Raw genomic sequence first — 14,325 nt, 5'->3', positions numbered from 1 at the left:
CTAATACAGGATATTTGCAATGATCTCCAAGCAAAGGACCACGGTATAAGCAAAAGCAGTGAGTACAAACCTACCCATAACCCTAGGCCACGACATGAAGGTCAGCTACAATCCCACCCGCAAGCCATTAACAATCCTCTAGAGCAGCGGTGCCCAATACGTTGATCGCAATCTACCGGTCGATCGCAGGATGCAGCCTGGGATCCCCGATGTCTGCTTGTTCATAGTGCAGGCTGAGAGTCGACTCTCAGCCTGCGCTGTGAACAAGCACTCCGGACACTTGCAGGCTGCTCTTAGGGATGGTGGGGGCGGGGGTGCTGCTTGTTCACAGCGCAGGCTGAGAGTCATCTCCGGACACTGGCAGGTGGGGCTGCCGCAGTTTGGAAAGGGTTCTTTCTTTCTATCAAGATCTCCGTTCTTTTCATGCTCAGGATTCCACTGTGTAGAACAAACCAGTGACTGGCGGCCATTTTGTATTTACATATCCTACAGGGGAGGCGGACAATTCTTGAGACCGCCCACTGGACTCCTAAGCACAGGATGAGCAGGGACATAAATCAATAAGTCATCCTGTCCTGAGATTCTCCCCGGGGGCACAACCGCACACAGGCAAGTGATAATACATTGTCGTGTTTATACAACCATAGCTATGCAAAGACCAGGAATGATCAAGCGGCCGGGATCAAGTATCTCCACTTCTAAGAAGCCCATCAGGACATACTGTGCAACATGACAGAGACTGACACCGCTCAGCTCTGCTACATCGTGCGTTCACAGAATAGGATCCCTCCTAAGAATAAAGGAGGAGGGTCAGTCATGTCGGAGCAGAACATCTCACGCCTGGATATTTGCCATACTGGGTTCAGCGAGTGAAGAACAAGGAGAAATTCTAGTTTGGTCTTCCATTAATGTAAAAGCGAAGTCCACGGGGGGTTGAAGGCGATGCCGAGTAATAGAAGACACCCAGAGGAATAAACCAACAATATCAGACGCGTCAATAGAACTGGTTTATCGACCTTTACATAAGAAAAACGAGAGGGGATGTGCTGGAAGCAACGTGAGGAACGGGCAGGGTCCTAGTGGTACGCCCTAAAGGGAGAGATTCCTGTAACTGCAATTGTTATTATAGCAATTGTCTAACATTTCCTGAAAATCAGAATGAACAGCGCGGCTGCTCTCGTATGTGGGACTACTCCAATAGAAGTCAATGGAGCGCCGGACTCGTGAACGCACTGGAACTTCATTCTTACTTTACGTCCCCCATTCTGGTGAACCCTATAATCAGCCCCATCGTGATCTAACACTTATCTCCTGTCTTGTGGATAGAGAATAAGTGTCTCTAATGGAACAAGCCTTTTCACAATATTCCCCTTCTCCTGTCTTCGCATATTTTTTACCAAGACATACTTAGCCGAATAAGCCCCATCTGTCCCCAATGAGAGATGTTACCCCTACTGATCCCTTTGACATCTGTAAGCGCTGCCATCTGCTGGAAAAAGATGATCATCACATGGGACATAGTAACGCATCACCAGTAGAGATGAGCGAACAGTGAAATATTCGAGATTCGATATTCGTTTCGAGTAGAGCCTTAATATTCGACTACTCGATCGAATCGAAAAAATGCTCGTTTCAGGGGAAACCACTATTCAACTTCAGGAGGGTCACCAAGTCCATGAATAGCAGGAGGAGAGTGTTTAGGAGGAGCGCTGTGCAGTTAAAGAGCATAAACCTCATTATAGTCTATGGGGTCCGTGTGCTTTAGCTGCACAGTGCTTGCAGTTGAGCTGATAAAAAATAAGCTCCCTCGTAACCGCAAGCTGCCAGCTCTCCTGACTAGCAAAGACGGAAATCAACGCTGGTTCTGCAGAAGGCTCGTCGGGAGAGCTGGCAGCTTGCTGTTATGAGGGAGCTGACTTTTTCTCATAGGAATGCATTGACCAGCGTTGATTGGCCAGTGTACAGCATTCAGCCAATCAACACTGATTGTGCCGGAGGCTCGTCTGTGAGGAGGCGGAGTCTAAGATCGAACCACAATGGAGACTGCTGAAATATGGAGATGCTACAGATAGCAACAATAGTCTCATATTATACGCACTGGATTTACTGTTATTTCACTTTATTTATACAGAACTTTATATAAATCACTACTTTTTATTTTAATATACCATTTTATTTTTTTCATTTGTTTTGATATTTTAAATTTTACCATTTATATTCTATGTAGATTAGAAAAAAAAATATCATAGTATATAAGTATTTTACATTAATTTTTCATCTTTATTTCACACTAGCCTCTGCTCGCAACTATGTCTGCGTGTTGTTGGCATCGATGAGCCTATATTCAGCGAATTGCTGCCATCAATGATCCGCCTGCTCCGGCGTTTAGGCAGCTGTCCTGCCACTGAACTTGTTCCTCGCGCCGTGCCTGTGATTGTTCCGACCTCTCACCATATAATGAGTGTATTGTTGGTGTTTATTTTATTTATTGATTTATCTGGCTACCCCCCAAAAATTAAACAATTTAAAAAAAAATAATAAAATTAGAATTTTTTTTTTTTTTTTTAAAGAATAATATTTTCTGAGAATACTTTCCCTATTAGGCTCAAACTGAAAAGAAAAGCAAATAACAAAAAAAAAAACACCCACAAATTCCTCTATCAGTATTTTTTTCCCAACCAGGAAGCCAGTGCCACCTAGTGGATGCTAGAAGATATTGCAGCTCGTGTTCTTGCATCGCTAAAGGGATCCTATCACTCAGACACAATTTTTTCTAGCTACTACATAGGAATAGCCTTAAGAAAAGCTATTCTTCTCCTACCTTTCATTGTCTTCTCCGCACCGCCGTTTGCCTACAATCCCGGTTCTTGTCAGTATGCAAATTAGCTCTCTCACAGCACTGAGGGCGGGCCCCAGCACTCAACCAGTACTGGGGGCGTCCCCAATGCTGCGAGAGAACTCTCTCCAGCGCCGCCTCCATCTTCGTCACAGTGTCCTCTTCAGCCTCTTCTTCCGGCGGTGGCTTGTAACTTATAGGCCTCGGGCAGAGCAGACTGTGCATGCCCACAGGCCACAAGAAAATGGCCGCTTGCACAGTATTGTAAGCTCTGCCCAAGGCCTAGAAGTTACAAGCCACCGCTGGAAGAAGAGGATGAAGAGGACAAAGATGGAGGCGGCGCTGGAGAGAGTTCTCCCCCAGTGCTGTGAGAGAGCTAATTTGCATAACAACAAGAACCGGGATAGTAGGCGAAAGACGGTGCGGAGAAGACGACGAAAGGTAAGAGAAGAAAAGCCTTTCCCAAGGCTATTCCGACATGCTAACTAGAAAAAATTGAGTGATAACAAAATATACCATCTCTTTAGTAATAAAACATGTTTAATGATCATATACACCGAGATTCAGATTTACTGTACAAAATATGAAAAACACGACTAAAAATAAATAGGCCGATAAATAAAATAACCCCAAGTGGCCGTCATGTCCATTGCGTGTCCGGGAGGTGCGTGGTGCGGTACTTTCTCCGGGCTTGGGACGCCAGCTTCTGCCTGAGTTCTCGGACTTCTGACATTAAGGCACGTTCCTTACTCTCCAAGTGTTCTCTTCCTCGATCCAGAGAAACTATATCAATGACAAAACATTATATTATATTATAATATATATATATATATATATATATATATATATATATAGCTCAGAATCTTTAACATCTGCCACCACTCATGGGATGTGTTATCTGTGGGTTACATAGGACTGCAGGTAAGCCTGGAAAATTATCTTAAAGCGAGCTTATCTAAGACTACAATATTGATTGCTGCAGCCTCTTCACTACCAAGTATAGCGCCATACATTGTACAGTGGCTGTGCTTGGTATTGCAACTCAGCCCCATTCATTTGATTTTTGTTCCCGCCATATGAATGGCCAGTAAGGGCTCAGGTACAAGAGAAAGCTTACACGATTTTTGTACATTTACCCTTTAAAACAGTTGTCCGGTCCAAAATCAAATTTTTCTTTTGATGAGTCAGTATGTGATATGCCGGGGCCCGACACCAGAACCCGACACAGGTCAGACCTAGCGGCCTCCTGGTACGTGGCGCATGCAGTACCGCTCCTAGTGAAGTAATAGGAGTGGCACTGAAGTTCACCGAAACTACCGCAATTCGGTGGATACCTGATCAGTATGAAGAGGCCGCAGAGAGAAAATACCGGAAATAGACTCCAGTGTTACATACGACTTACAATGTGTGGAGGAGCTGGAGGAAGAAACGTCATTAAGACAAACATTTTGTGGTTTGCTCGGAACTTCTTTATCAGTCTGCGGGGAATTCTTATCCGGAGAATGTAGAGTCAAGTCCCGAAGCCTGTCTGTAAACCAGAGGAAATACACAGTATGAGAAATCCCAAGATTGCCCCCACCCCCAGAGATCAGCTGCAATCTTTGAACCCAACTGCAAATGTTCCCACATCCCTGCAGCGCCCCCATAGGAAGGAGGACGTATTACATCAACAACTTGTCATAAAACAATAGTAAGAAACTTTGTAATATATTGTATTACTGCAATAAGTTTCTTTCTCCATCTATCCAGTTACTTTTTACATAGAAGTCTATGGAGAGGGGATGGAGGAGTAAAGCGGTTACACTGTAAGTGAGGTAGCTGTTCTGACACTGCTATATCTTCAAGATAATTAATGAGGCAATAAATCAATTAACAGCTTCCTCCTCCCCCTCTTCTCTCCATAGTCTTCTGTGTGTGAACTGGAGACAGATTCTATACAGAGTGAAGATAAGGAGGAGTCTAGATGGAGAAGGAAACAGATTTCTTTAATAGAATATATTATAAAAGTTTCTTATATTCACCTGTACTATTCATTTATGGAAAGTGGTTTTATAAGTGAAGGTGCACTTTAAGTTTAGAGAAAAATTTATACAAAATAAAGGGCAGACTGAACCAAAGACAGACAAGAAACGCGGTGTCTACAGACCAGAATATTCGCTCTCGGTCTCCGGCAGGACGTCCTCCGGCTGCACCTCCTGCACCATTCCTGTACGTAAAAACTTTCTCCTTTCTGCATCCAATGTGGATTTTGAGAGCCGCTCGGTCTCCACCTGTGACTGTCTGCTCGAAACTTCTGCCCACTGTGGAGAACAAGCAGCACAATATGGAAATGACTGACTTTTCAGAAGTGAAATGCTCTCTTTACATCTTGGAGACGACAGCGGGCAGTCTCAGAGCAGAGACATTCAGTGGTCATTCAGGCTCCACTGCCTTGTGCCCGGCCCTCTGTACATAACATCCTACTAATATTATACATGTGAAAGTTTGGATGTTTGTTTCTCAATCACGCAAAAACAGCTGAACGGATTTGAATGAAATTCGGCACATAGATAGATTATCACCTGGATTAACACATTGGCTACTTTTCATCCCGGTAAATGACATGGCTTCACAACTGTTATGAATTTATGTTCACATACTATATTACACTGCTCTTATCTCAGCTTCTGATAAAGCCAGGTCTGTTATCTCTCTGTGTAAACACTCAGATAACACTGAGTCCATTGTGTACATGCATTGGCATATTATCTGATCTGCTCCAGGCAGTGCTGACACATTGGATGGGAAAACACCTTTAATGCAGTTTGCTACTTCTATTTTATTTGTTTTTAATGTAGATTGTGAGCCCCATATAGGGATCACAATATACATTTTTTTTTCCTATCAGTATGTCTTTGTAGAATGGGAGGAAATCCACGCAAACACGGGGAGAACATACAAACTCCTTGCAGATATTGTTCCTGGCGGGATTCGAACCCAGGACTCCAGCGCTGCAGTACTAACCATTGAGCCACTGTGTTGCCCGTTTGCTACTTTTAAACATGCTGGTAAAAATTTCTAAAAATGAGAGCTATGAAGGAAGCCAGAAGTCACAGAGGTCTCCTCAAGGGGAGCTGAGGGGGATCATCGGTGCCATCAACATGCTCATTATATGGCATCCCAGCGAGCTGCTGAGATGCCGGAACAATCACAGGCACAGTGCGAGGAACAAGTTCAGCAGCAGTACAACTTAAGAGCTGCAGAAATACCGTAGCAGGAAAACCATCGACGGCAGCAATTTGCTGAATATAGGCGGATCAACGACGTCAACAACACGCACACGAAGTCGCGGGCAGAGGCTAGTTATGAATAAACTCCCTCTCATTGCACAGACTCCTAGATAAGGTTAGGTAAGCCAACTCCAATGCAGCATAGGTGACAGTTATAGGACCTGCGTATAGGACTGTTTGTTTCATTCACGCGGCAGAAACATAGTAAATCATCCGTTTCAAAGTATGTATCAAAGATGGAGTCCTGTGACATCCAGTCAGCGAGGAGATTCTGTTTACGTCACATTAGAGCTTTGTACGGTGTGAGAAACAGGCAGACGAGGAAGCTGACAAAAGCAGCAACGTCTAACACAAAATCACTGAAAACGCACGCTTCACTTTACTGTATGACAACAAATACAATTTACTAAAACTGACTGTTTTGCGATTCAGTGATACAAATCTATCCGGCGGATTATTTTCGTTACCTTTCTCACTTCCAGTTCTTTGATGACATCACACAGCTGCTTCTCCTGCTCCTTGATGCTGTCGGCTAATTTCGCCACATCTTCATAATGTTTCCCGCGCTGAACGTCGTCCTCTTTTTGCTTATGAAGCGCCTGGAGCTTCCACTCGGTCTCTGAACATAAACGGTCGGCTTTTGCCAAACTCTCTTCCAGAAGCTTTAAGATTTAAAAAGAAAAAATTAAATTTTTTTCTTTTGAAATTTTACAAAAATAGCAACAAATTTACAGATGGAACCGAGCGGAAATTGCTGATTGACACATCGATCCTGACTCATTTGTACATATGGATATAGACCTTTTTATCTTTGAGATCTTCCTCGGTTTCCATCAGTCTCCAGAACATCTGCTCCTCCAGCCCGGCCTGCCTCCGCTTGGTGTCGAGCTCTCCTTTCACTTCCTGCGTCTCGGCCTCCAGCTCCTTAGCCAATTGCTATATATTATAAAAGTAAATTAAAAGAAATCAGTGTCAATTGTAGGCAAAAATCACACACTGCAGTGCATGACACACACAGATACCTGTTCATAGAATCGTCTCTGAGCCTCTAGCTCCATCTGCCGGATCTCCACGTCCTGGACCACGGACGCCGCTTCCCTCTCCCGTACACACATCTTCCTCTCAATCTCATCGTCCAGACGTCTCAGTTCCATCTTTCTTTGATCCTGTTGATATTTCATAAAACGTCTTCTTGCTCCCTCTAGAAGCTGAAGTTCCTTTAGCTTGAGCTCTCGTTTCACTGCTCCGAGCCTAGAAGGGAACACAGTTGTGGACGATGAGTGGATATCTCACAAATACATCCACCGTTAAGAAGATTACCTTGACTACAATTGATGTGTCTTTCTAATGGACCAGAGAATAACATTCCCATATATTGTTGTAAAAAATATGCAAATCTATTCTCCAGGATGTAATTAGAACAGTGCCTCTGTATGCCGCCCTCTAGAGGGCAGCCCCCTTAACATCATGCATGACTCAGTTAATAAGCCTACTGACATGGTGCGGATTTAATTGCCAAATTAGTGTTTCTATTCAAAAAGGAACAGATTCCCAGCTGTGGACAGCGCTGTTTCGGTCTTTTGGACCTCCTCAGCATAGCGCAGGGATACTGATTTGGCAGAGTGAGAGACTATAGACCAGGGTCAGGGGATAATCATACACACTAGGGAGAGTGTGTGCCTACATAGGCAGTACGGAGACTTACAAGTCATTCCTGCTCCGCTAGGGATTCTGGGTAAAAAATATGCAAATCTACTCTCCAGGATGTAATTAGGAGAACAGTGCCTCTGTATGCTGCGCTATGCTGAGGAGGTCCAAAAGACCGAAACAGCGCGGTCCATAGCTGGGAATCTGTTCCTTTTGGAATAGAAATACTAATTTGGCAATTAAATCCGCATCATGTTAGTAGGCTTATTAACTGAGTCATGCATGATGTTAAGGAGGCTGCCCTCTAGAGGGCGGCATACAGAGTGCACTGTTCTCCTAATTACATCCTGGAGAATAGATTTGCATATTTTTTACCCAGAATCCCTAGCGGAGCAGGAATGACTTGTAAGTCTCCGTACGCCTATGTAGACACACACTCTCCCTAATGTGTACGATTGTCCCCTGACCTATATATTGGTGGAAAGTTGTCTGAACCTGCAGATTTTCTCAGGACTTTCCAACTATTCCTGGGGGTCTCCAGTGAAACATCAGGGGGCAAAGGGTACGTGGGTAATGGTGTCTGGTATACGGGGCAGAACATATTTCCCCACAAATACTGTACAATAAAGAAGAGGTCTAGATGATCGCAGGCTGTGGCCTACACATGCAGGTCCTTTACCTTTGCCTCTGCTGCAGGAGTCTTTGTTCCTCTTCGATAAGAAGTTGCCGCCTCTGCTGTTCTGCCCCTCGGAGAAGTTCCTGTTGCTGGTACCAGGCCTCATCCTCCGCTCTACGTCTTAAACCTTCCGCCTCCATTTCATGGGATATTTGTCTGCAGGTAACACACAATAATACTCAGGATAACAGAAAAAAAAGACGTTATCTATAGATCTTAAATTTTCATTGCTTGCTTCCATGTATACTCTTTGATGCGGCAATCCTTGCTTACACTCTCTGGAGTAGGAGTCACCTGCACCGCCATGTTACTGCAGAGGTTTGGATACTCTCTGACCTGCCTAGACTTGGCTGTGAGGGAGTGACTGAGCATGTGCGTGCACAAGCCTGCCAGCACATTAGGTGGACGTGCGCATTGCTATACACTCTTAACACTAGGTGGTGCTATACTAAGTAAATAAATGTCATAGCTCTTCACTGGAATATTTCTATAATACCATGTAGATATTAAAGCTTATTCCCTTTCTTTCCCCCTATAATCTATAATGTAATGTTGGGAACGGTGTTGGGAAAATTTTTGGACTCATTTATTAAGGATAGGTGATGTGATCTGTAATATTTTTTACTAAAATATAATAATAATGATGGGAAGACAACCCCTTTAACGGGCTCTCTAACCTCTCTCGTAAATACTCCAACTCCTCCTGCCGGATTCTCTCCCTCTCTTGACTCTGATAGTCCACAATGAATTTGGGGTACTTGTTGAATATGGGATATTGTCCTTTAGTAAGAGGTGCAAACTCATTCAGCAGGCGTTGGGGGTGAATTTCAGCCGGTGTCGCGTCCATAACATGATAAGCTTCTTTAATCATTGTGTCGACGTCCAGATTATTCCGGTGATGGAAAAAATACTACAAAATAATAGAAAAAAAAAGAAAAAAAAAAAGTGAGGAATCAAAAAGATAGAATTGTCTCCTATAGATAAATAGTGTCACATTAGGACTGGGCGATTATGATCTAAATTAAAACGGTGATTAATCAAGAATTTTACCCTCATTAAAAATAATGGTGTTTAGGACACGCTCAATTTTACAATGGGAGGTGATGGGTGACCCCAACATATTTTTTATACCTTCCCAGCGTCTCTACGAATTATACTCTGGGGTCTGAAGGGAGAATAATAATAGCAGATCTGATTCAGCCCCTCCCTTATTATGGAAAAGCAACGGAATAGATATGGGGGTGACGGATTACATAGAAGAGAAATACATGTAATACATCAAAGTCTTCTTTCTGGTTGCAATGTAGTAATGGAGAGCGTGAGCACAGGATATAGGACACAACCGCAAGCAGCAGGAAGGCCGGGTGATTGGAAAATACATTATCAAACAGCTTCAGCCATTCCTCTCTTGTTAAAACTTCAGAGAATAATGTTTCCAACAGAGGCCACGCATAGACCTGTACAGGAGAAGAATGAGACTGTTACATAGGACCAAAGAACATTCCTGTACATAGGAGCAGTATTATAATAGTTATATTCTTGTACATAGGAGTAGTATTATAGTAGTTATATTCTTGTACATAGGAGGTAGTATTATAGTAGTTATATTCTTGTACATAGGAGTAGTATTATAATAGTTATATTCTTGTACATAGGAGCAGTATTATAATAGTTATATTCTTGTACATAGGAGCAGTATTATAGTAGTTATATTCTTGTACATAGGAGTAGTATTATAGTAGTTATATTCTTGTACATAGGAGTAGTATTATAATAGTTATATTCTTGTACATAGGAGCAGTATTATAGTAGTTATATTCTTGTACATAGGAGGTAGTATTATAGTAGTTATATTCTTGTACATAGGAGTAGTATTATAGTAGTTATATTCTTGTACATAGGAGTAGTATTATAGTAGTTATATTCTTGTACATAGGAGTAGTATTATAGTAGTTATATTCTTGTACATAGGAGGTAGTATTATAGTAGTTATATTCTTGTACATAGGAGTAGTATTATAATAGTTATATTCTTGTACATAGGAGCAGTATTATAATAGTTATATTCTTGTACATAGGAGCAGTATTATAGTAGTTATATTCTTGTACATAGGAGTAGTATTATAGTAGTTATATTCTTGTACATAGGAGTAGTATTATAATAGTTATATTCTTGTACATAGGAGCAGTATTATAGTAGTTATATTCTTGTACATAGGAGGTAGTATTATAGTAGTTATATTCTTGTACATAGGAGTAGTATTATAGTAGTTATATTCTTGTACATAGGAGTAGTATTATAGTAGTTATATTCTTGTACATAGGAGTAGTATTATAGTAGTTATATTCTTGTACATAGGAGCAGTATTATAGTAGTTATATTCTTGTACATAAGAGTAGTATTATAGTAGTTATATTCTTGTACATAGGAGTAGTATTATAGTACTTATATTCTTGTACATAGAAGGTAGTATTATAGTAGTTATATTCTTGTACATAGGAGCAGTATTATAATAGTTATATTCTTGTACATAGGAGCAGTATTATAATAGTTATATTCTTGTACATAGGGGGCAGTATTATAGTAGTTATATTCTTGTACATAGGAGCAGTATTATAATAGTTATATTCTTGTACATAGGAGTAGTATTATAGTAGTTATATTCTTGTACATAGGGGGCAGTATTATAGTAGTTATATTCTTGTACATAGGAGTAGTATTATTGTAGTTATATTCTTGTACATAGGAGTAGTATTATAGTACTTATATTCTTGTACATAGAAGGTAGTATTATAGTAGTTATATTCTTGTACATAGGAGCAGTATTATAATAGTTATATTCTTGTACATAGGGGGCAGTATTATAGTAGTTATATTCTTGTACATAGGAGTAGTATTATAGTAGTTATATTCTTGTACATAGGAGGCAGTATTATAGTAGTTATATTCTTGTACATAGGAGTAGTATTATAGTAGTTATATTCTTGTACATAGGAGCAGTATTATAGTAGTTATATTCTTGTACATAGGGGCAGTATTATAGTAGTTATATTCTTGTACATAGGGGGCAGTATTATAGTAGTTATATTCTTGTACATAGGAGTAGTATTATAGTAGTTATATTCTTGTACATAGGAGCAGTATTATAGTAGTTATATTCTTGTACATAGGAGCAGTATTATAGTAGTTATATTCTTGGACATAGGAATAGTATTATAGTAGTTATATTCTTGTACATAGGAGGTAGTATTATAGTAGTTATATTCTTGTACATAGGAGCAGTATTATAGTAGTTATATTCTTGTACATAGGAGTAGTATTATAGTACTTATATTCTTGTACATAGGAGGTAGTATTATAGTAGTTATATTCTTGTACATAGGAGGTAGTATTATAGTAGTTATATTCTTGTACATAGGAGTAGTATTATAGTAGTTATATTCTTGGACATAGGAATAGTATTATAGTAGTTATATTCTTGTACATAGGAGGTAGTATTATAGTAGTTATATTCTTGTACATAGGAGCAGTATTATAGTAGTTATATTCTTGTACATAGGAGTAGTATTATAGTACTTATATTCTTGTACATAGGAGGTAGTATTATAGTAGTTATATTCTTGTACATAGGAGGTAGTATTATAGTAGTTATATTCTTGTACATAGGAGTAGTATTATAGTAGTTATATTCTTGTACATAGGAGCAGTATTATAGTAGTTATATTCTTGTACATAGGAGCAGTATTATAGTAGTTATATTCTTGTACATAGGAGCAGTATTATAATAGTTATATTCTTGTACATAGGAGTAGTATTATAGTAGTTATATTCTTGTACATAGGAGCAGTATTATAGTAGTTATATTCTTGTACATAGGAGCAGTATTATAATAGTTATATTCTTGTACATAGGAGCAGTATTATAGTAGTTATATTCTTGTACATAGGAGCAGTATTATAGTAGTTATAATCTTGGACATAGGAATAGTATTATAGTACTTATATTCTTGTACATAGGAGTAGTATTATAGTAGTTATATTCTTGTACATAGGAGGTAGTATTATAGTAGTTATATTCTTGTACATAGGAGTAGTATTATAGTAGTTATATTCTTGGACATAGGAGCAGTATTATAGTAGTTATATTCTTGTACATAGGAGCAGTATTATAGTAGTTATATTCTTGTACATAGGAGTAGTATTATAGTACTTATATTCTTGTACATAGGAGTAGTATTATAGTAGTTATATTCTTGTACATAGGAGGTAGTATTATAGTAGTTATATTCTTGTACATAGGAGTAGTATTATAGTAGTTATATTCTTGTACATAGGAGCAGTATTATAGTAGTTATAATCTTGGACATAGGAATAGTATTATAGTAGTTATATTCTTGTACATAGGAGGTAGTATTATAGTAGTTATATTCTTGTACATAGGGGTAGTATTATAGTAGTTATATTCTTGTACATAGGAGCAGTATTATAGTAGTTATATTCTTGTACATAGTAGTATTATAGTACTTATATTCTTGTACATAGGAGTAGTATTATAGTAGTTATATTCTTGTACATAGGAGGTAGTATTATAGTAGTTATATTCTTGTACATAGGAGTAGTATTATAGTAGTTATATTCTTGTACATAGGAGCAGTATTATAGTAGTTATATTCTTGTACATAGGAGCAGTATTATAGTAGTTATATTCTTGTACATAGGAGCAGTATTATAGTAGTCATATTCTTGTACATAGGAGCAGTATTATAGTAGTTATATTCTTGGACATAGGAATAGTATTATAGTAGTTATATTCTTGTACATAGGAGGTAGTATTATAGTAGTTATATTCTTGTACATAGGAGCAGTATTATAGTAGTTATATTCTTGTACATAGGAGTAGTATTATAGTACTTATATTCTTGTACATAGAAGGTAGTATTATAGTAGTTATATTCTTGTACATAGGAGCAGTATTATAATAGTTATATTCTTGTACATAGGAGCAGTATTATAATAGTTATATTCTTGTACATAGGGGGCAGTATTATAGTAGTTATATTCTTGTACATAGGAGCAGTATTATAATAGTTATATTCTTGTACATAGGAGTAGTATTATAGTAGTTATATTCTTGTACATAGGGGGCAGTATTATAGTAGTTATATTCTTGTACATAGGAGTAGTATTATTGTAGTTATATTCTTGTACATAGGAGTAGTATTATAGTACTTATATTCTTGTACATAGAAGGTAGTATTATAGTAGTTATATTCTTGTACATAGGAGCAGTATTATAATAGTTATATTCTTGTACATAGGAGCAGTATTATAATAGTTATATTCTTGTACATAGGGGGCAGTATTATAGTAGTTATATTCTTGTACATAGGAGTAGTATTATAGTAGTTATATTCTTGTACATAGGAGGCAGTATTATAGTAGTTATATTCTTGTACATAGGAGTAGTATTATAGTAGTTATATTCTTGTACATAGGAGCAGTATTATAGTAGTTATATTCTTGTACATAGGGGCAGTATTATAGTAGTTATATTCTTGTACATAGGGGGCAGTATTATAGTAGTTATATTCTTGTACATAGGGGGCAGTATTATAGTAGTTATATTCTTGTACATAGGGGGCAGTATTATAGTAGTTATATTCTTGTACATAGGGGGCAGTATTATAGTAGTTATATTCTTGTACATAGGAGCAGTATTATAGTAGTATAATATAGTATAGTGTGGGGGAACAATAATATCTTATGAAAAATTGTGTATAGAGGTGGGGGCTGAGATGGTTCTATCTGTCCATCTCTCTCTCCCAGAGAGATGCAGTTTGGATCTTGCCAGACTGGTTATGTAAATACTATGCTCTGTGTATTGGGTGATGCTATCTT

General features: G+C 38.8%; 1 protein-coding gene across 1 annotated transcript in view; it reads right to left on the bottom strand.

Annotated features, from left to right (window-relative positions):
• Positions 1-3,380: 3,380 nt before the first annotated feature.
• The window catches only part of TBC1D31 (TBC1 domain family member 31), a 33,185-nt gene continuing 22,240 nt past the window's right edge, over positions 3,381-14,325 (bottom strand). The window contains exons 14-22 of the mRNA XM_075270128.1: positions 9,706-9,885; positions 9,106-9,338; positions 8,432-8,584; positions 7,128-7,356; positions 6,907-7,041; positions 6,573-6,767; positions 4,983-5,136; positions 4,239-4,364; positions 3,381-3,619 (exon numbers count right to left, since the gene is read on the bottom strand). Coding sequence (XP_075126229.1) covers positions 3,477-3,619; positions 4,239-4,364; positions 4,983-5,136; positions 6,573-6,767; positions 6,907-7,041; positions 7,128-7,356; positions 8,432-8,584; positions 9,106-9,338; positions 9,706-9,885 — 1,548 coding nt within the window. The 3' untranslated portion in view covers positions 3,381-3,476. The remainder of the gene's footprint in view (positions 3,620-4,238; positions 4,365-4,982; positions 5,137-6,572; positions 6,768-6,906; positions 7,042-7,127; positions 7,357-8,431; positions 8,585-9,105; positions 9,339-9,705; positions 9,886-14,325) is intronic.

The sequence above is a fragment of the Leptodactylus fuscus genome, chromosome 4 (genome assembly GCF_031893055.1).
Source record: "Leptodactylus fuscus isolate aLepFus1 chromosome 4, aLepFus1.hap2, whole genome shotgun sequence".
In the NCBI taxonomy this organism is placed as follows: domain Eukaryota; kingdom Metazoa; phylum Chordata; class Amphibia; order Anura; family Leptodactylidae; genus Leptodactylus; species Leptodactylus fuscus.
The sequence above is the reverse complement of the archived record's forward strand: the minus strand, read 5'-3'. Positions and strand labels throughout refer to the sequence as shown.